Source organism: Doryrhamphus excisus, chromosome 13 (assembly GCF_030265055.1).
Source record: "Doryrhamphus excisus isolate RoL2022-K1 chromosome 13, RoL_Dexc_1.0, whole genome shotgun sequence".
NCBI classification, from domain to species: Eukaryota; Metazoa; Chordata; class Actinopteri; order Syngnathiformes; family Syngnathidae; genus Doryrhamphus; species Doryrhamphus excisus.
Genome location: NC_080478.1, coordinates 6092083 through 6112608, shown reverse-complemented (window position 1 = coordinate 6112608; position 20526 = coordinate 6092083). Strand labels below are relative to the sequence as shown.

Below are 20526 nucleotides of genomic sequence, written 5' to 3'. Positions count from 1 at the left end.
TACAGTCAAAGAAAAAACATATGTGGATATCCTTATCACTCAGAAACCTCACTCTTACTGCGGAAGTACCATTTGCTATATTTAAGTATGTTTGAAAATATTCTGAAAAACCCCATAGTGTTAATAATATGGTTCAAGTGAGATTCAAAATGTCTTCTACTATTAAATAACTTCTGTTTGGAAAATGGACACATTTTTTTAGCTTGATTGAAATATTACGTTTGTTTGGGGCTGTTAATACATACATGGACATATTTCACACAGCTGCAAATGGTGATTTATCCTGAACTTGAAAACTGATTTTTAATCATGACAGCCCTAGTTTAAACTAAGTACATTCAAAAATTATACAAAAATAACAATTACTGTAAATTTACAAGAGGTTATAAAAAGATATGGTTATTCATTTTAATGGCATATTTTATAAATTCATAAAAAATACTGCTAAATTATATTAAAATGATAAATTTAATGAAAAATGTAAAAATTGGACTGTTCAGCTGGCCGTACATCTTTCAGCTTTCTCAGCCATGACCAAATATGCAAATACTACAAAATGCAAATATGAGTGCACATTATCTCCGTTCCAGGGTGGATGAGGTCTAAAAGTGGACAAGTTTATTTCCTTATTCCTGCTTTGAATCATTAAGTCACCTTATCGCTCCATGGCGCTTATTTTACTAATCTTATCATGATTGCATCTTGATAGTCATATACTGTACTTTTAATTATTTAAATTAAAAGATATGGCACCACCTTTTGATGTTGTATATTTTTACAGACTCTAAAAAACAAAAAAGCTTGCACCGACAAATCTGAGTACCAAACTATATTTATTGTATACAGTAGTAAAAGACCACAAATAATGTACAAATCAGTAGAGAAACAAATAACATGACAAAGACCTGGGCCTTGTTTTGTTGTAAAGGTGTTTTCTTTTTAAAGCCAATCCAGGAGGATGAAAATGTATCTTGGAAAAATGTGCTCTTGATGCAAAATCCCCAAAACATAATCGGTATGAAATTCTGAGGACTTTTAGGTCAATTGGTTTTTCTGGAAGTATGAAGAACGCTTTCAGATGGACTAGACACACACACCAAAAATACACTTGCGAAAACTGTGGGGGCGAACTATTTCAATTTTTTTTCCTTTAAAAAAAAAGGGGGGGGGGACACATTGACATTAAACGCTAAGTCGGGCATCTGCAGGAGAATCTTAAATCTCCAAAGACAGTATTTTAAGCTACAATACAAGACCGGATGTAAATTCCTAGCGCATAATACAAAGCGTGTTGTCGTGCACCTCCAAAAATGTGGTACTGAGGTGGGCGCCCACCCGCCCCCTTCCACCACATATGAAAATGGCATTGCAGTTGAACTAAATGTTCATCTTAGGCCAGTTTATATCAATGCAAAAATGGTAGACAAAGTAGTGAGGTGTTTACAATAATATACTGACTTTCCAGGATGCCGCTCAGGACCCCAAGTGGGTGTCCTCCACTGCCCTGCTTCATTCTATCCATGCAGCCATCTTTCAGTCTGAATAAATACTTGGCGGTATGCACATGGAACGACGAGAAGAAGAAGAAGAAGAAAAAAAAAGTAACCAAAAAGTACAGACCCCCTTTAAATATGTCTGAACGTTTGGTCAATATTTAGCTTATATCCATTCTGTTGTTGTCTGTACAGGAAAAACAAGCGACCCTCGTGGATGTCTATTATCGGGTGGGGAGACAAAACACAAATTCTTTTGCAAAGCTGGTTAAAAAGCAGACAATTAAAAAGACATGCTGGCAATAAGGACAGCAGGAGTCCAGACAAAAACATGTAAGGTGGGCAACCCTTTGATGGACGATAATACTAGTGGATAGCTGTTGGTCCAATCATAGTGTTCCTGACTGAAGACAACCAAGAAGAGTACAGTCCTGGCTGCTTATAACCCCCCATCCCACTTCCCAACCAAAAAAAAAAAAAATCCGATATGGACATAGCTTAACCGAAGAAATAATAATAATAATAATAATAATAATAATAGCGGAGACGAGTGATGACCGGTGCTGACGTGAGAGGGGTGTGGTCTGAGGGTGGTTGTCACTGAGGTGGGAGGGCCTTTAGCAGAGGCCGCCAGTCTGCTGCTGGAAAACGTCTATGGTGTCTTCGTCTTCCATCTCCAGCTAGTAGAGGAAGAGATCTTCCATTAGTATATATATATATACACACACACACACACACACACACACACACACACATATATATATACACATATACACACATTGGGCCATGCACATTTGGACTGAGCTGTCACGTCCACCTCTCTGTTAAAGAGTGTTTACAGCAGGGGTCTCAAACACGCGGCCCGTGGGCCAAATGTGGCCCGCAGGACACTAGTTTGAGGCCCCCGCCTTGATATGAAAGTTTAATGTTAGTGCGTCCCGCGCAAGTTTGATATGGATGCTGTATGGTATCATGTACCCAGAAAAAATTATTACGTTTGATTCATGTTCATGTTAAAGGTTAAATAACTGTTAATAGTTATCCTCCCTATCCGTGTGGAAGTGGTAAGTTTTTGGCTTTTTAAGTTTTAAGGAAATAACTTGTAGGCTACCGTTTAGGTCGCTAGCTCTCTAGTTTGCGAGTTAGCATGTGTCTCAAGACCCTGCAGTTGCGCAATATGTTGTAAATAAAAAAAAAAAAGAGTATAAATGTGACTATAGTCGTGTTTTGTCATGTCTACAGGGCTCTAATAATGCTTTGATCATTTTAATCTGAAAAAAAATCATTTGTCTACCCACCAACTATATGTGCTTTCTTAAGTTTTTATTATTATTATATTTATTTATTACTGATTGATTAATTTTCTTTATTCTTGATTTGTTTATTTATTTTTCATCTTATTTTGTGTAGAAAAATAAAAATTAAGATATTTGAGAACAGTGGAATGTTTTATCAGAGCTTTTCTTGTAGAAAATCGGAACCAAAGCGTTTTTTTTTTTGGAAAACCTGATGCGGCCCAACCTTGCCCAGACCCTAGGTCCAGTGGCCCCCAGGTAAATTGAGTTTGAGACCCCTGGTTTTAAGGGTGTTTTAATGCATTACTACTCATTGTTTCCCATACAAACATTTATTTCTGGTGACCTGCAGAATAAAAAAATAGTTGCCGTTACCTGTTCACCTTTGTTCATAACCACAGTATAACACACTTGGTCTGTCGAGCAATATGACGACGGGGCAGGCGGGGTATCGGTGGTACATTTGGCGAGTAGCCAGACCCCATTACAAAAAAAAAAAAAAGAGGCTTTTGGCGGCTGTGACATTAAAGCACCTAAGGCTCTTCTCAATGGGCAGCAACAGAAAGTTCTATAGATTTTGCTGCTTGTTTTTTCACTCATTTTTTGCAAATACCAGTGCAAATTTCGGTCATACAGATGGCAGTCCTGTGGCAAAACACTGCTACTAAAATAGTTATCTTTACACTTGCATATTTAGCCAATACTTGCTTCTTTTTACACTTGTATGGCAGTTAAATGTTTTTTTTTGCCTGTACAGTTTCTAACGATTTAGGGATTCTATCATTCCAACTATGAGGGAAACCAGAGCCGATTGATAGACTGTCATCACAGGTAGACTAACAGAGTGAGAGGTCTTACCTGCGAAGGCGTATCCGTCTCATTGATCGGCTGGCCGTCAAACCTGAACCTGATCTGCCTTATTGAGAGACCCTGTAACGAGGAAGAAGTAAGAATTTGGATTCTCATACTGTGGCTCCATCTAGTGGTGCTCATGACCACCACACAAACATTAATCAAATATCTGCTGAAACTTTATCAAAATTAGATTTTCTTGTGTGGAAATATTAACACAAGCCACATATTCAAAGATAAAAAAACCCCTGTCGGTTCAGGTAGCAAAGGCTTGAAAACCATTACGTTAGCGAACTTAAAGATAGCAGGTTCATTCATCCACTGTGAACTAAAAGGATGAAAATAAAAGTAAATGTAAACAACCGGTTTACATAGGCACTGTAAGAATTAGAATAACTCCAAGTTCCCATGTACTTTTTGTAATTCCGACTTGTGTTTTAAGTATGGCGGCTCATTCTGGTAGCTTAGCAAACTTTTGTTTTGTTTTGTAAACTTGCAGGACTTCTCGCATGTAGTTGCTTCTTCTGTGTTTGTGTGAGGGGATTTTTGGCATATGCAGGATATTTGTTTTTGATCATGCATGTGATTGGCTGGCCCAGTGACACCCACTTTTATGATACAGAATTGTGTCTCTAAAAAAAACACATTAATAGTCAGTGTAGAAATACATTTTTTTACATGTACATGCAAAAAAAATAATTTTTATATCACCACATTGAAAGAGAGAATTTATTATGCTGACAACTTTTTTTCTTCTGTTTTATAACAAAAGCAAAAAAACATATGGACAAGTAACAAGGAAAAAAATATATACTATGGAAAATGAAACAAAAATGAAACAGAGTTTAATTAAAATAGAGAAAAACTGAAAATTGAATAATAAAATAAAACATGGAATATTAAAAATAATATTTAATATTTGCATGTGGACAAGTGGTTAGCGCGCAGGCCTCACAGCTAGGAGACCCGAGTTCAATTTCAACCTCTGCCATCTCTGTGTGGAGTTTGCATGTGTGAGTTTTCTCCGGGTACTCCGGTTTCCTCCCACATTCCAAAAACATGCTAGGTTAATTGGCCACTCCAAATGCGAGTGTGAATGGTTGTTTGTCTATGTGTGCCCTGTGATTGGCTGGCCACCAGTCCAGGGTGTACCCCGCCTCTCGCCCAAAGACAGCTGGGATAGGCTCCAGCAACCCCGCGACCCTCGTGAGGAAAAAGAGGTAGAAAATGAATGAATGTTATGTAATGTATGTGATTGCAGCATATATATTGTGGATTTGCATCATGTCTGCGTTAGGAGTCACGTAAAGCAGCATTTGGTGGTTGGAGCTCACCTGTCGTTCGCAGTAGGCCTTCATGAGTTTACTGAGGGGTGTGTGCCTTTTGATTTTGAACTGGACCACGGAGCCATCTTGCCCAGCCACCTTCAGGTTGATGTGATCATTCTCGGTCTTGACACCCTCCTGCAAGGTAATACAACTCACTGAACTACATGAGGTATACAATTTTACAACGTTAAGGGGTGTGACGCCATTGTTAAGAACAGCTAGGTTACACTTAACGGTACAGCTTGTTTACAAGCAGAGATGTTGCACCTGCCAAATGAGCATCACGTAGGGGGAAGTCAATGTCAATATTGTTGGTGGAAAGAAGCAGATAAGCGGATTTATATGTCCGTTTGCAACAACCACTATTTAACGCTTAGGCCTCAAACAATAGCAGGTCAACGATGCTAACATTAGCATGTTAGCCCGAGGCTAACACCTGCACATCCCGACCCTTCAAAATGATGCAGTCCAGCCACCGGCTAGCATGGCTCAATAGCTTTGTTTTGTTGTAATATGGCCAAACAAGCACTGAAGCCAATAAAACCCACCAAATCATAGCTCTGTTGCGTAAACCATTTAGCTTATTTTATCATATCTGCTAGCGTCCCATTGTGGCGGCTATAGTTGCGGCATTTGCGCACATCGCGTGGTCCCCACAAAGAAAAAAAATCCGCAAACCACAATCAACCGTTTGATAGCGGAGGGGTTTTTTTTTCAACCAAAAACGATAAAAAGCCGGATTACAATGTCAACAAATTTAGGAGGACTCAACGTTAACCGCCGATTGGGAAGTCATTCATTTGCGAAACAAACACTTGCGCCAATTGAGAGAAACGTGCTAAGCAGGCCATTTTTTTTTACATTGCACATTTTGCAAAGCATCACTTAATAATACGCATTAAAACCTCACCTTTGGCTTTTCCTCTGACATGGTTGCGGAGTTTCGTGAGGCGGTTTTCCGGCGAATTTGAGTTTTTAAAAAAAATTGCGGTTTTTTATTTAATTTGTCTTCTTGTCGCTTTCTGTCCTCTTCTCCTCCGGTGACGGGCGCGCGCGTGGGGCCGCTATTGCAATGAAACGATTGGACGAAGACAGACACGTGACCTATAAGTCTCGGGAGCGCGCAGGCAGGAGCGCGCAGGGGTGCATAAATCCTCGATCACGCGAACTGGAAAGTCTATTATTAGAATGGACGCAATGTTGTGTTTTAATTTGTCGCATTAAAACTGATTTTCCAATGTACTTTATGATGTAACAATCAAACCATTTGGGACATTGACCCCTTTCGTTATACAGGACCACTCAAAAGATTGGAGACATTTTCTCATGCGCTGAATTAGAAGTTGTATCCAAACTATTGACTGGTACTGCACTTATATTCATTCATTCATTCATTTTCTACCGCTTTTTCCTCATGAGGGTCGCGGGGGGTGCTGGAGCCTATCCCAGCTGTCTTCGGGCGAGAGGCGGGGTACACCCTGGACTGGTGGCCAGCCAATCACAGGGCACATATAGACAAACAACCATTCACACTCACATTCATACCTATGGACAATTTGGAGTGGCCAATTAACCTAGCATGTTTTTTGGAATGTGGGAGGAAACCCGGAGAAAACCCACGCATGCACGAGGAGAACATGCTAACTCCACACAGAGATAGCCGAGGGTGGAATCGAACCCTGGTCCTCCTAGCTGTGAGGTCTGCGCGCTAACCACTCGACCGCTGTGCCGCCACACTTATGTTTTTGTTTAAAAACTGAAATAACATTAAAAAAAAAACAAGTTCTGTCAGTGGCAGGTCATTTTTTAAAATCATTTTTTTGTGTAAGATCTCACTCCCAACCCGGACGGTGCAATCCACCCTCATCCGACTGAGAACCATGGTCTCGGATTTCTCATTCCAGAAGCTGCAACCCACCTCAGCAAACAGTGAAGGTCACAGCTCGATGTGACCATCAGGATCGCATCATCTCCTAATAGCAGCGACAGGGAACATAGGCACCCTCAAAGCGGACCCCCCCCCAAATCCTTGGCTGCGTCTAGAAATTGGGTCCATAAGAATTATGAACATAATCAGTGACAGTGGCAGTCTTGACAGAGGCCAACGTTCACTTGACTGGACTTGCTGACACAGCAAGGGACAAATGCCTTTTCTCAATCCACAAAGCACATGTAGACCAATTGGTTTACAACAGGGGTCTCAAACTCGCAGCCCGCGGAACTGAGTACGATGCTAACTTGCTAATTGGGTCAAATGATTAAGTTTCATTCATGTTCATGTTAAAGGTTAAATAACTGTTAATACTGTACATTTGAATCTGAAAAAAATTATTTCTCTACTAACTGTATGTGGTTTCTTACGTTTTTATTTGCTGTTTTATTATTTTACTTATTTATTACTGATTGATTTATTGTCTTTATTCTTAATTTGTTTTTTTTTTGTTTTTTTTATTTTGTGTATAGAAAAATAAAAATGAAGATATTTGAGAACAGTGGAATGTTTTATCAGATATTTTGGTGTGGAAAACCGGAACCAAAGTACTGAAAAAGTGTAGGGTATAGCAGAAGCAAAAGCATTGAAGATAGTTTTTTTATTGATTTTTTTTCCAGTTTTTAATAAATGCGTTTTGGGTTGTTGTTTTTTTTTTTTAAAACCTGATGCGGCCCGGCTTCACCCAGAACCTAGCTCCGGTGGCCCCCAGGTAAATTGAGTTTGAGACCCCTGGTCTACAAACTCCCACGTACCCACCCGCTAGTTCCCTTGCAAGGGTGTAGTCCTGGTCCAGTGTTCTGCAACCAAGACGAAAACCACATTGCACCTCATGTAGTCTCAATTACACTGGCGGTTCGTTTACAAAATTTTTCTGGAACAAAAGTTTCACAACTTTTGCAGGTTTAGGTCACCAATACAGTAGTTTAGAATGTAGAGTCTATCTGATACATTCATTCTAATATGGCTAGAGTTTTGACATAAAATGTTTTTTTATTTGCAGAAATCTCTTGGAAGTGGACAAAATGCATGCATGTGGACAAATTTCATGAACGGCGGCAGAAATTGACTTTCTTGGACATTACAAGGCAGATAATTATAAGCGGCTGGTGGCAAAACTGAAGTCCTCCAAATCCTTTGGTTGCAATCTGTCAATGAAGATACACTTTTTGCATTCCCATCTAGATTTCTTTCAATTGAACTGTGAAGAAGTGATAAGCACAGGGACGATTCTGCCAGGCCATTGCAGCTATGGAGAAAAGAGGGGGAAAAAGGGAAATTGGAAGCTACGCTTGCTGACTACTGTTGGAATGTCTTCACGGAGGACACGGAGGCTGCTGAGTATATGAGACAAGCCAAAACGCGCCGTTCGTATACTGAAAAAGGGAACTTTGTTTTAAGTGATACTTGAGCTTGTTTTTCACAAGATATTCAATCATGTCTGATGTCTTAAGATATTTATTTCTTGGCAGATTAAGTGCAACATGAATACTTTTAAAATAATTATTTTTAAGCAAAATCTGTCATATAAACAGATATGATTTTGAAGTAAAACAATTATCATTAAATAAATTGAATACATTAGCTAATCAGTACAGTTATCAATTCATCAGTTCAGCTTATCAAAATAGATGAGTTTTAGCCACTAATCTCAGAAGCAGATTGAGTCCAAAATTTGTAGTCCAGTGTTAACGGTCTTACCTTTCTCTCCAGCACCCTGGCATAGACTTCCCCAGGGAGGCTGAGGAGTGTGATCCCCCTCTAGTTCTAAAACACCCTGCCGTCACCCTTCTTGGAAAGGGGGACCAACACCCTGGTCTCCTAACCCAGAGGTACTGTTCCCAACTTCCACCATGTTGAAGAGACGTCTCGGCCAAGACTGTCCCTCAACATCCATATCTCTGAGACATTCAGGGTGAAACTCGTCCACCCCCGGAGCAGGGCCTCAAAGTATTCCTTCCACCACCTGACAATATCCTCAGTCAAGGTCAGAAGGAGTCTGTCACCACTGTAAACAGTGTGAACCGGGCACTGCTTCCCCTTCCTGAGCTGTGGAATGGATTTGCCTGAACTACATGTCAATCCATCTAATAGCATCAGCAAAACTGAACCTCATAAAGTGCAAAACGAGCTTGTGAATTCTACATTCAGCAGTGTCTGAAATACATCCAACAACGTGCAGATGTAACAGATTGTCCTGGGGAAATGAGGACAAAAAGATGAAATCATCTCAGAGCACCGTCAACATGGACGAGTTAGGCAAAAGAAACATTTCTAAAACAAAAAAAGACATTTGTCGGAGATCACTGCCACTTACTAAAACTGCACGGTACCAGTTTGGCGTGGCACTACACGTTTTCAAATGAGTCCAGCACAAAACTGGGAAACCTACGCCACATTGAAAGCATCCTTCATATCAGGGGTGGGCAAACTTTTTGACTCGCGGGCCACATTGATTTAACAAAATTGACGGGGGGACGAGACTATATATTTTACACGTAACAGTCCACCTGGAATTATTGTATCTGTAAAAGTGTCATGTAATCTGCTTATATGTGCTTGTGTCCCTTCTTTCAGAAGCACTTTGTAAACAACAGACCACATCAAATAACAAAATTGATAAAACAGCTACTTAAACCATCAAAAGGTTGGTGCCAGGTTGTATGTTAATGTTGAAATTAAATACTTTGGAGAGAATGAGCGGGCCTTATTCAAACACTTGGCGGGCCAGATGTGGCCCCCGGGCCGTAGTTTGCCCACCCTGCTTCATATCAAGGTGTGCTTTGCAAACGTGATTTACTTCACTAAGGGATTAAGGAGACTTATTTGATCCAAGAGGAGATTAAAGACTGTGGAGTATAGCATCACAAGTCATAGTTTGTTTTGTTTACCAAGCCTCCAAGTCATTGATGGTATCGACTCAGCATTCTTAGAACCCCCAGCCGGTACATCCTAGTACCTAAAAGCAAGTAGAGCAGTACAGAGCTGAGTTGGTACCACGCGGTGGAAAAGTGGCCAATAGTAGCAATTTCTGATAACCTCTTGCTACATATACTGTATAGAACACAATACAAAAGTCATGAATAAAACTCTGTTGAGTTAAAGTTCCGGTTGAGGAATCCTCTCATGCAAATCTGGAGTAAGGATTTGGTCCACTTAAGCCTGGAAGAACGACAAACACCACAACGATGATGGGTAAATAATATGAAGAAACACACGCAGGTTATCAAACGCCACTTTTGTTTTTCTATCCGTGTTGTCGCCTCACCATATTTCTTCCTGATTTCGTCGTGTCTCTGTTTCATCTCGGCCCGCCTGCCCAGATTAAAAAAAAAGCAACACAATGAGTCATAGTTAAAGATGTCATGTGACTGCAAGCCTGTTTGAGCTGATGATATGTGTGATTTCTACCTTCATTGCTTTGACATTGCTCAGGCTACCTTCAAGTAACCATCCGTGCAACATTGTCAAATACATTATTGATTTTTCTGTTTTCTTTTACAAAATAAATGTAATTTAGTAGTAGGTTTGACTTAAAAAGAATATCAGCTGCTAAACCATACATGGGAATTTTATAAATAGGAGGATACAATTTTTTCTTCACCTCTCCTCCTGTTTGGATTTTGATTTGTTCATCTGCCTCTCCATCTTGGCTGCAAATCTCGAAGATCTGGCACAGAAAACACACAAAAACAAACTTAGGTTATGAAGGCAATTGGGAATTGAGCTTTAATGTTTTGTAGCATTTGCAAGTGAAAATTGAGGTTGTTCAATAAGAATGAAACTACGTTATTCAGCTAACTAGCAAAACTGTTTGGAACATATATGTAGTTCTTCTTCGACGCTCACTATCAAGCACAATATCAATTTGGTTGTAATGGCGCTTTCTATATAAAAAAAGCGAGCAAGCTAATTCGATAGCAAACCCACGAAGAAGAGTTATGCTTATTAGTACTCTTACCTTGGCCAGGTGTGGAAGTTTGTGCTAAGATTGTTGAATTGAGCATTAATGTTTTGTAGCATTTCAATTGTCAAACGTTGCATCGCACCATAATCCTTTTTGGCACCATTCCATTAGGTCGTCGAGTAAGCTTAAATAGAATTTTTGCTCCAATTTGTGTTTATTAGCCTTGTTTAACTCACTAGTCCATAAAGAAAAGTGACTTCCTGTACATTATTTTGACCAATAAGAAGAGATTGCTCTTACATTGTTTATTGGGACACATTTTGAGGAATTCTGCACACCTATCATTTACTTTAAATCAGAAAAGGTAAACCATAGATGTAAAAGCAGCTGCAAGAGCTATAAAAACTGTTGAAGGAGAGTGATGTCAACAGGATGTCACATAAAATGTACAGAATGTCTTTTTGCTCAAATGTTTCTCTCTCTCCAAAAATAGGCTGCTTTTCATTCACCATAAGTCAGTAATGATTTATGAATTGATTTTGTCCAATTCTATACTGATATGTGTAACATGACTTATCACATACTACAGTATTAATTGGCCCTGTACCCTAGAAACCGCCCATGAATGATACGGGAAAAGGCCAAAATGATACTGTGTCAAAGCCCAGGGCAGTGATACTGATAAAATATAGAGTTTAACCATGTCCAGTATCAGCCCCCGTAGCTGTCCACTCAGAGCGCGCTGCTCTGGTATCGTGCCCGTGAAACAACCAATCAGAGAACAGCGCACGAGCGTGAACACACAGCGTTTGTTTTGCTGCCGTCTGTGCTCTGTCAACATGTCAGCGGTTGACACTCCCGGCGAAAGACAAATAGGGAAAATAGCAAACAGGATTTTAGAAATGGAACGTTTTATCACCATTAATGAGGAGGACACTCTTGAAATGATGGAAAAAACTAAAAATGCAAATACAAGTCGGAAAACCAAGGGCGACCTCAAGCTTTTTTCTGAATGGCTCATCAAGTGCAAGAACGAACGAAGACTGGTAGAAAGTATTCCCCCACCTGAGTTAGACAAATATCACTGGGGAACACTCAAAATGTTGCATTTAAAGTAACACTTGTTTTTAGTCAATTTAAGTGTGCTGAGTTCAAATCTGAAGTTAGTTTTTTTCTGCAAGCTACAGATTTTATGCAATCTTTAATTTTTATTAAAAATAGAAAAAATCGAGCATTATTATAGGATATTGCAATGTCAGCCACAAATCAGTATATTTAACAAGGCAAAAGAAACAGAACATTAAAATGTGATTTTAGATTAAAGTACACCATTGTTAGAAGTGCCATATGTTTTTCTGGAAGTGTTTCTCAGAAAACAGTCTTTATCGCAACGTGAGATAAGCATAATTTACAACGTTCTTCAGATAAGAGTCAATCACAGCTAATAACGCTTATCACTTTCTGCCAGTACAGTATTTTAGTCAGGCAGGAATTTGCGTTTGTAACTTTTGCGTTTGTACACTTCATCTGGGCAATCTCGTTTAATACTCCAGCAGTAGTCGGCCATCATACTTTTGTCCCAGCGACCTTGGTAGCGTTCTTCCATGATCTTTAGGTCTTGGTGGAACCGCTCTCCTTGTTCGTCACTCACAGCCCCCAGGTTTTCAGGGAACTGGTCAAGGTGGCTGTTCAAGAAATGAAGCTTGATGCTCATGTTGCACCTGAGAGCACGAAAAGCGAGGAGCATTCTGTTCACAAGTTCATTGTAGTTCTCTGCCTTGTTGTTTCCAAGGAAGTTCTAAGCGACTGCCACAAAGGATAACCATGCTGCCCTCTCCAAGGCGGTCATCTTGGCAACAAACTGATCATCACGAATGAGGGTTCGAATCTGTGGGCCATCAAACACACCTGCTTTGATCTTCTCGAACGACAACCCTGTTATAGCTTTGATTATGTGTTGGAAACATTCACCTTCGGTATCCAGTGCCTTGACAAATTGTTTCATCAAACCTAGTTTGATGTGCAGAGGAGGAAAGATGATCCTATTTCTGTCAACAATTGGGTCATGTGTGATATTTGGCATGCCTGCTTCAAGGGTTTCACGAACAGGCCAGTCCTTCTGGACCCAGTGTCTGTCTCGTGCTCGACTGTCCCACATGCAGAGGAAACATGGAAACTTGGTGAAACCTTTCTGTTGACCAAGAAGGAAGTTTACCATTTTCAAGTCTACACAAATGATCCAGTTGTGCTCACGATATTTTAAGAATTCCATGACCATTCTGATGTCATCATAGTCTTCCCGCAGATGAACTGAATGACCTACAGGCACTGCCCCGTAAACATTGCCATTATGCAAAAGAACACACTTGAGACTGCGTTTAGAACTGTCTATAAAGAGCCGCCATTCAGTTGGATCATAGTGAGGAACACCCAGTTCTTTGAGAAGACCTGGGATATCATGGCAGTAAACAAACTGTCTGTCTTCAGAAAAGAAGGTCACAAAAAGCTGGTCGCGCTTTCTGTAATATGACACTTTAACAGTGTGATCAACAAGATTTTTGCCTTGTAATCTTGATGCCAAAAGCTCAGCTGCTTTCTTTGAAAGACCTAAATCCCGAACTAAGTCATTCAGTTCAGTTTGGTGAAGAGGCTTGGGGACTGGGGGAGATTCAGTCTCTGAAGAACATTCCTCGGATTGTTCCCACTCAGTTTCTGGCAATTCATTGTCACAACTGTCTTCCTCGTTCGTATCATGTCCAATGTCTTTATCGTTTAATGAAGGCAAACCTTTGAAAACTGGAACAGGAATGGAATCTATGTATATAATCTCAAAACGCATAGATTTGGGTTACGTAAGTTCATATATTTAGACTATTTCATCTATCTCAAATTGCATGAAAACTAGAGCTTATGGAGAAAAACTAATTTCAGATTTGAAATCAGCACCTAAAAATCATTCAGAATCAGTTAAAAAATCCAATGCAACAGAAAGTTGAAAAAATATTGTTCCCCAGTGTATGTGTCTATGTTTATTTTATCAATCAGAAAAGAAAATGGGGATGAATACGAGCCTGATTCTCTCAAATCAAAATTCAACTCTCTGGCACGTTACATGATGGAAAAACGAAAGTATGTGATAATAAGCTCATGATTAAATAGTATGTGATAATAAGATCATCACATGGTTTGTCTGGTATCTGGCCCGGTATCATGCCCCCAAGTGTCAGTATCAGCCCGAGACCTGTGGTCTCTCCTGTGGTGGAATAAACACACCCAGCATTTTTTTTAAATAGCAGGTTTCATGAGCGGGAAAAAAATGAGATACCGATCTAATTTTTATGCTGATATTGGGCCGATAAATATTGGACATCCCAAAATACAAATAAAATGTACCGCATGCATGTAACACTCTTAGAAAGCCCACAATCGTGACATGTTTATGCCTTTATGCTTTATACCAGGGGTGCTCATTAAGTCGATCGCGATCTACCGGTCGATCGCGGAGGTGGTACTGGTCGATCGCTGGTCGATCGCGGCGTGACATTAAAAAAATATCATCCCAGCATCAATGCCGTCACTTGATTGATATACAGGGCAGCCATTCAGATGACAACTGAATGTTGCCCTTCGGGCGACCAATCAAATCAAACAACGTCTCTAAGTGCAGCAGAACTTACGATGTCAGCCTATCATCCATCCCCGTTACTTGATTGACATACAGGACAACCAGTCAGATGACAACTGAATTTTAGACCTTTAGGTCACCGCTCATGCGTAAACAGCGATGCAAAGTGCTAAGCTAGTCGGCAAATTGCGTTAGATTTTAAGCCCTCGCTAAAGTTTATGGTCACTAAAATGAGTGAAGGAGCTGGACCAAGTAAAAAGGCAAAAACATATCACTTCCATACGGAATGGGAGGTGGACTTTTTTTTCACATTGTCTTTTTCGAAGTGCGTTTGCCTCATATGCCATTCTACCATCGCAGTACCAAAGAAGGGAAATGTGGAGTAATGTGGAGGTAATTACAAAAAATGTTAATAGTTAATGTGTGTTTTGCAATATTGGCTCATTTGGTTATGTAAGGTACATCAACATACATTGTACGTACAAATAATCCTCAATACATTTGAAAATAAATAGATGTTTTGCATTTTTGTAGTGGGTAGATCATTTTGACTCGGTCATTTTAAAAGTAGCTCGCATGCTGAAAAAGTGTGAGCACCCCTGCTTTATACCAATAATGTATTCTGTCAAGGGTTGATGGGCGATCCTTGAACACACTACTGTCTGTCTGGCTGTGGTAGCAGAAACTTCGACAGTCAATCCAGCCTCAGAATTCGCAGAGAGGTGAACATAAGTTAATATATTATCTTAAGTTGTTACGAGTAATATAACAGACAAGCAATAGTTAGCAATAGCCTGATGACCAGGCTAAAGGCTACACAGTGACTCCAATAGCATCTGTTCGTCAATCACCTGATATCATCATTCATTAGTGTGAATGAGTGAAAGGGAGGGCTGAATCTATTTATAGTTCCTTTTATTGCAAATGTTGTTCTGAAATTGGACGACAATATCAACATCAAGCTAGCAGGAGAGTTTGGATCAATAAAAACTTTCATGAGTGTAACGGTTTCATCAGTTCTTTGTGTTTTTGCAGATGTTCCTGGAACATAACCCGCAAAAAAAGAAAGAAAAAGCAGGGCTCTACTGTATTTTCACACTAATAATGATAAGAAAGTGTTAAAAACAAACAGGGCGTACTGCACAGCTTGTTCTCGAAGATAACATTGGGCGATGAGGTCTGTCGAGTCAAAAAGATGACAATCACAGAGCAGACTTACCCAATGTTTTCACACTTGCAGCAGCAGAACAGACAGATCAGGAGGGCAATGATGAGAACCCCGCCCAGCACCGCCAAGGTGATGATTAAATGCTGGAAGTTCACTGTTGGAGGCGAAAAAAAGAAGGAAAGACGCCAGTGAACGAAGCATTAACATGATAATGTAACAGCAATATAAGGCACATAAACCCTTTATACGGTACAGTAGCGGACATCTGTACTATACCACACTGTAAGCTGTTCAACAATATTTTTGACACAAATGTAGCTGGAGGCCTTCACAAACTTCGATCTGGCATGATGTTCCTGCTGACAGTTGTTAATAACCACCACCTTGCACAAGACAAATGGAGTGACACAATCCAGTTGGCCCTCGTTTATTGTGGTTAATTAGTTTCAGACCTGACTGGGATGAGTGAAGTTCCGCAAAGCATGAGTCAATATTAATATTTTCAAATGGGGTATGGTTATGGTATAGAAAAACCCATTACTGTCTAAATACGGTTTTAACATTATTAGAGCCCTTAAGACATGAAATAACACCCCTATAGTCACCTTTACATTTGTATTACACAATATAATACATATAATCAGAGTAAATAAACATGCTTACTTAAGCATACTTCCAGCATACTTATTTAAATGACGTTACACCCGTATTGCCCAAAGTAGTAAACAAAATAACAGTAAACAAGTATATGCATTAAACTCCTGGTCGAGCAGTGTCACAGTAAACGTGTTCCCTAGGAGTGTTTTTGTCTTGTGTACTCCCAGACCCTTTTTGCCCCCCCTCCCGAATATAATTATCATATAGCAGTATTGATTACTTTTTTTTTTTTTAAGTATTGATTACTAAGGGTAGCTTGGTGTAAGTGAAATCCCCAAATTAAAATTCATAATTTTATCATTAACTTATTCAAAATAGACATTTATACGCAAATGCATGTCTGCACAGACAGTTTATTTCAATTTAATCTGAAAACTGTAAATAGTTCATGGTGTTATATTTGTAAATAAATAGTTATTTTGCTGTTTTATGTTGCCATATAGCTGTTTAGATATTTGAGCTGTCACTAAAGAAAAAAAAAATTGAAAGTGAAAATTGAAACTTGAAATGTATCATAAAAAGCCGTTTTTCCTCCCTTTTCTTGTTGGGAACCGTTGTTTTCCAGAAACTTACGTATGTTCTATTGCTGATTACTGAACAGAAAAAGGTAGAAAGCCAAGCTAGCCTAACCTTTCCTTTGTTTGTACGGCCAAGAACACTATATTCTGTATGCCTTGAAAAATCAGTCAAAAATCATTTCAAATGGCCGGTACTGAAGGGGCTGGGTTGTCTTTTGAAAAATGGCTGGGATTGAATGAGTTAATAGTAACTGCCACCAAGCACAATAGAAATACATAGAGTGACTCGAAAAAAATTGCAAGGTCATCAAAGTTGCCGCTAAGTGGAGTGATAACAAAGGCAAACAAACCTGAATTAAATCAGTGCAGTATGATTTCAACAATGACTCGAGATGAAATGGTATGTTATGAAATTGCGTTTCTCTTTGTACGCTCAGGCTTTGTAGGTGTGAAGTGATTTGCTTTCGGCCATGTTTTGTAATAAGCAAAACAGACGCACATCCGAATTCTTCTTGTGCAGTTTTGATCATGAACCAACCTGTCAGATGCTAATCACAGCAAACGCATTGACATTTTGAAAGTAATTGCCCAGTATGAGAACAGTCCCGGTGAATACGTCAGAACTCTACTTTCTAGGAATAAATGAAAAGAACTCCATTGGTATTCCAGGTTCCACTGGGACTAAAACATTCATTCATTCATTCATTTTCTACCGCTTTTCCTCACAAGGGTCGCGTGGGTGCTGGAGCCTATCCCAGCTGTCTTCGGGCAAGAGGCGGGGTACACCCTGGACTGGTTGCCAGCCAATCACTGGGCACATATAGACAAACAACCATTCACACTCACATTCATACCTATGGACAATTTGGAGTGGCCAATTAACCTAGCATGTTTTTGGAATGTGGGAGGAAACCGGAGTACCTGGAGAAAACCCACGCATGCACGGGGAGAACATGCAAACTCTACACAGAGATGGCCGAGGGTGGAATTGAACCCTGGTCTCCTAGCTGTGAGGTCTGCACGCTAACCACTAGATCACCGTGCCGGGGCGGACTAAAACAACTAAAGAAAAGATGTAAACATTTGTATATAAGTTGGTGCCAGAATTTAAGGGGTTCTTGTTTGGCACATGTGGAAATGCATTATGTTGTGTTTGGTATAATTAAGGCTAAAAACAACCAATTAGCTAAAAATGTCATCCAATACTTCTCTACAAGAGAGGATAAATATGATCTCAGGGAAGAAGTACATTTGAAACACTTCTATGCTAGGACTACGTTATGCTAGCCATAGCATTTCAGTATGTGGAATCAAACTATGGAATGGATTGAGTAAGGACCTCAAACAATGCACAACGATGAGCCAATTCAAGAAACAATACAAGCAGTTGATGTTTGCTAAATACAAGGATGAAGAGTCTTGAACCAGTCATGATGTGCTATATATATCACTATATTGACACGCACTATGGTACACATTATGGCATTGGATGCTCATATTACCATGTACTTCGGTACGAGGTACATTATTGAAAATAAAAAAAACTTAAACTGTATTATGGAAAGCAGGAAGTGAACAAATGTAACAGTTACTGATTGTAAAAGTACCAGATGGAGGGGTAGGATTTAATAAGCTTTGCTTCTTCCTACTCCTTTTGGACATGTGGAACTGTGAACTGATTATGTGATGCACTCAATTGTAATCTGATGCATGTTCAAATGAAATTAAAGCATTACCATTACCATAACGAACCACCTCGAGACTTTGCACTTTACCGAATAAAAACTGAGTCTTATCATCTTTGTGCAAATGTGCCAAATTTTTTATCCAAAGCGTATACAGTATAACATGTTTGTGTGTTGTCTTACACCAACAGAGCCCCCAGCGGGCATCATTGAGCGGACAGAGAGCATGTGGCGGTAGGATGGTCCTCACAGGATACGTCACACACTTTCTGGTTTTGATACACCACAAGCACTGCAGAGCGGACAAAAACACAGAATATAAATCATTCATGTTGAGCCACTTTAAGCAACACAAATGGTTAACAGTGGAGGAGTAGGAAGAAGAGGAGGAGGAGGAGGAGGGTGGGAAGGAATGAGATCAGTTAGCGCTCAAACCAGTCCGACAGGTGTTCAGGTGGAGCATTTGGGTCGTTTCCACAAACAAAAACTGTTTTCTCGTGGACTTACTGTCACATTCTGAAGACATTCCTCGCAGCTGGTACCATTCTTGGACTCGCAGACTGTTGTCAAAAGAAGAAGAAAGTGTTTTGAATAAATTAAAAACAAGTAGTAGTGATGTGTAAGCAGACGTTGTTATGTGACGTCTAATGAGGACTCAGGGGTGTTTGGTCCTGCTCTCCAGCCCACTGGGAGCTTCTTCTCCGTGGACACAGGCTTGGGGATTGATTATTATTGCTATTTAACGAGGAGAGTACCTTCAAAATTAATACAGCTAATATATTTAAGGGGAATAATATATATAGGCTAACATATATATAAGGGGAAGTGAAGTAAAGGGAAGTGAAAATTGAGGTTGTTCAATAAAAATGAAACTACGTTATTCAGCTAACTAGCAAAACTGTTTGGAACATATAGTTCTTCTTCTACGCTCACTATCAAGCACAATATCAATTTGGTTGTAATGGCGATTTCCATATAAAAAAGCTAGCAAGCTAATTCGATAGCAAACCCATGAAGAAGAGTTATGCTTATTAGTACTCTTACCTTGGCCAGGTGCGGAAGTTTGTGCTAAGATTGTCCCCAAAGCGAACGTAAAGAGGAGGACAACAGTTCCCAAACTCCTTAAACCCATCATGGTCGGCTAAAATTGTAAGATATTCCTTCCTTGTATCTTAGTATGTTAAATAGTTTCGAGGGTGTGGAGGAAGAGGGACCGTGGCCTCGGCGACAGGGTTCGAACTTGCTTGAGACGAAACACACACACACACACAAGGCGGAGTGTACTTTCCTGTGACGAAATCATTTTACATTTTTTATGACGCATGCGATTTGAAGTATGAGGGAATGTTTATCATTTTTTGTTATTTATAAAAAATATACATATGAATATTTTCTTATTAATCTTAATTTTATTATACAGAATTTTGTATTTGTATGATATATTGTGAAAATTTAAGTACAAATCTCCACTTCAGTATAGATAGATAGATAGATATATAGATAGATAGATAGATAGATAGACTTCCTTTATTGTCATTGCACAAAAACACAGTAGTGAAATTGCCAACGAAATGTCGTTGCCTGGCTCCCATATAACAGACACAAAAGAAGATAAGTAATAATAAATAATAACAATAATAATAATGTGGAGAATAAATAGACACCAAATATGAACAACATAATGTAAAGTGCAGCGTGAACAGTAAATTGCCCAAATAATTTAAATAATTAAAATAAATAATAATAATGTAAGTAAGATAGAGGGGCTTATTTGGCATTCAGCAGTCTGATGGCCAGTATAGGTATTTAGCAGTTTTTTAATAACTCAGGATTAACTGAAAATAAAAAAAACACACCATCCCTCTCAATAGTGATACCATTTTATTAATTGTGCTTTGACTTTTGATGCTTAATTTTCTTTTCATATGGAAATTATCTGGCGCTATCTGCAGGGCAAAAAGAGAGCTGCGGCCTCAAACCCAGCAGAGGGCGCTGTCCCACAAGTCAA

General features: G+C 39.5%; 2 protein-coding genes across 2 annotated transcripts; both read right to left on the bottom strand.

Annotated features, from left to right (window-relative positions):
* Nucleotides 1–814: 814 nt before the first annotated feature.
* On the bottom strand, nt 815–6046 carry sumo3a (small ubiquitin like modifier 3a). The gene is made up of 4 exons (XM_058090292.1): nt 5879–6046; nt 4975–5103; nt 3647–3718; nt 815–2173 (listed from the first exon to the last, which is right to left on the bottom strand). The coding sequence occupies exons 1-4, from the start codon at nt 5897–5899 to the stop codon at nt 2111–2113; spliced, it is 285 nt and encodes a 94-aa protein (XP_057946275.1). The 5' UTR covers nt 5900–6046; the 3' UTR covers nt 815–2110.
* Nucleotides 6047–7232: 1186 nt separating this feature from the next.
* Nucleotides 7233–19782, bottom strand: pttg1ipa (PTTG1 interacting protein a). The gene is made up of 7 exons (XM_058090291.1): nt 19563–19782; nt 19026–19078; nt 18702–18810; nt 15710–15812; nt 10563–10628; nt 10227–10273; nt 7233–10120 (listed from the first exon to the last, which is right to left on the bottom strand). Exons 1-7 carry the CDS (start codon nt 19651–19653, stop codon nt 10083–10085), a joined length of 507 nt encoding a protein of 168 aa, XP_057946274.1. The 5' UTR covers nt 19654–19782; the 3' UTR covers nt 7233–10082.
* Nucleotides 19783–20526: the final 744 nt, after the last annotated feature.

What these genes read in the sequence shown, in the direction of transcription:
- sumo3a (XM_058090292.1), bottom strand. Translation starts at nt 5,899, where the DNA reads ATGTCAGAGGAAAAGCCAAAG. An exon ending in AGGCCTACTGCGAACGACAG is followed by an intron (nt 3,719 to 4,974) that starts GTGAGCTCCAAC and finishes TCCTCGTTACAG; the next exon opens with GGTCTCTCAATAAGGCAGAT. An exon ending in AGACGGATACGCCTTCGCAG is followed by an intron (nt 2,174 to 3,646) that starts GTAAGACCTCTC and finishes TTCCTCTACTAG; the next exon opens with CTGGAGATGGAAGACGAAGA.
- pttg1ipa (XM_058090291.1), bottom strand. Translation starts at nt 19,653, where the DNA reads ATGATGGGTTTAAGGAGTTTGGGAACTGTTGTCCTCCTCTTTACGTTC. An exon ending in AATGTCTTCAGAATGTGACA is followed by an intron (nt 18,811 to 19,025) that starts GTAAGTCCACGA and finishes TCCGCTCTGCAG; the next exon opens with TGCTTGTGGTGTATCAAAAC. An exon ending in TGCAAGTGTGAAAACATTGG is followed by an intron (nt 10,629 to 15,709) that starts GTAAGTCTGCTC and finishes TTTCTGTGCCAG; the next exon opens with ATCTTCGAGATTTGCAGCCA.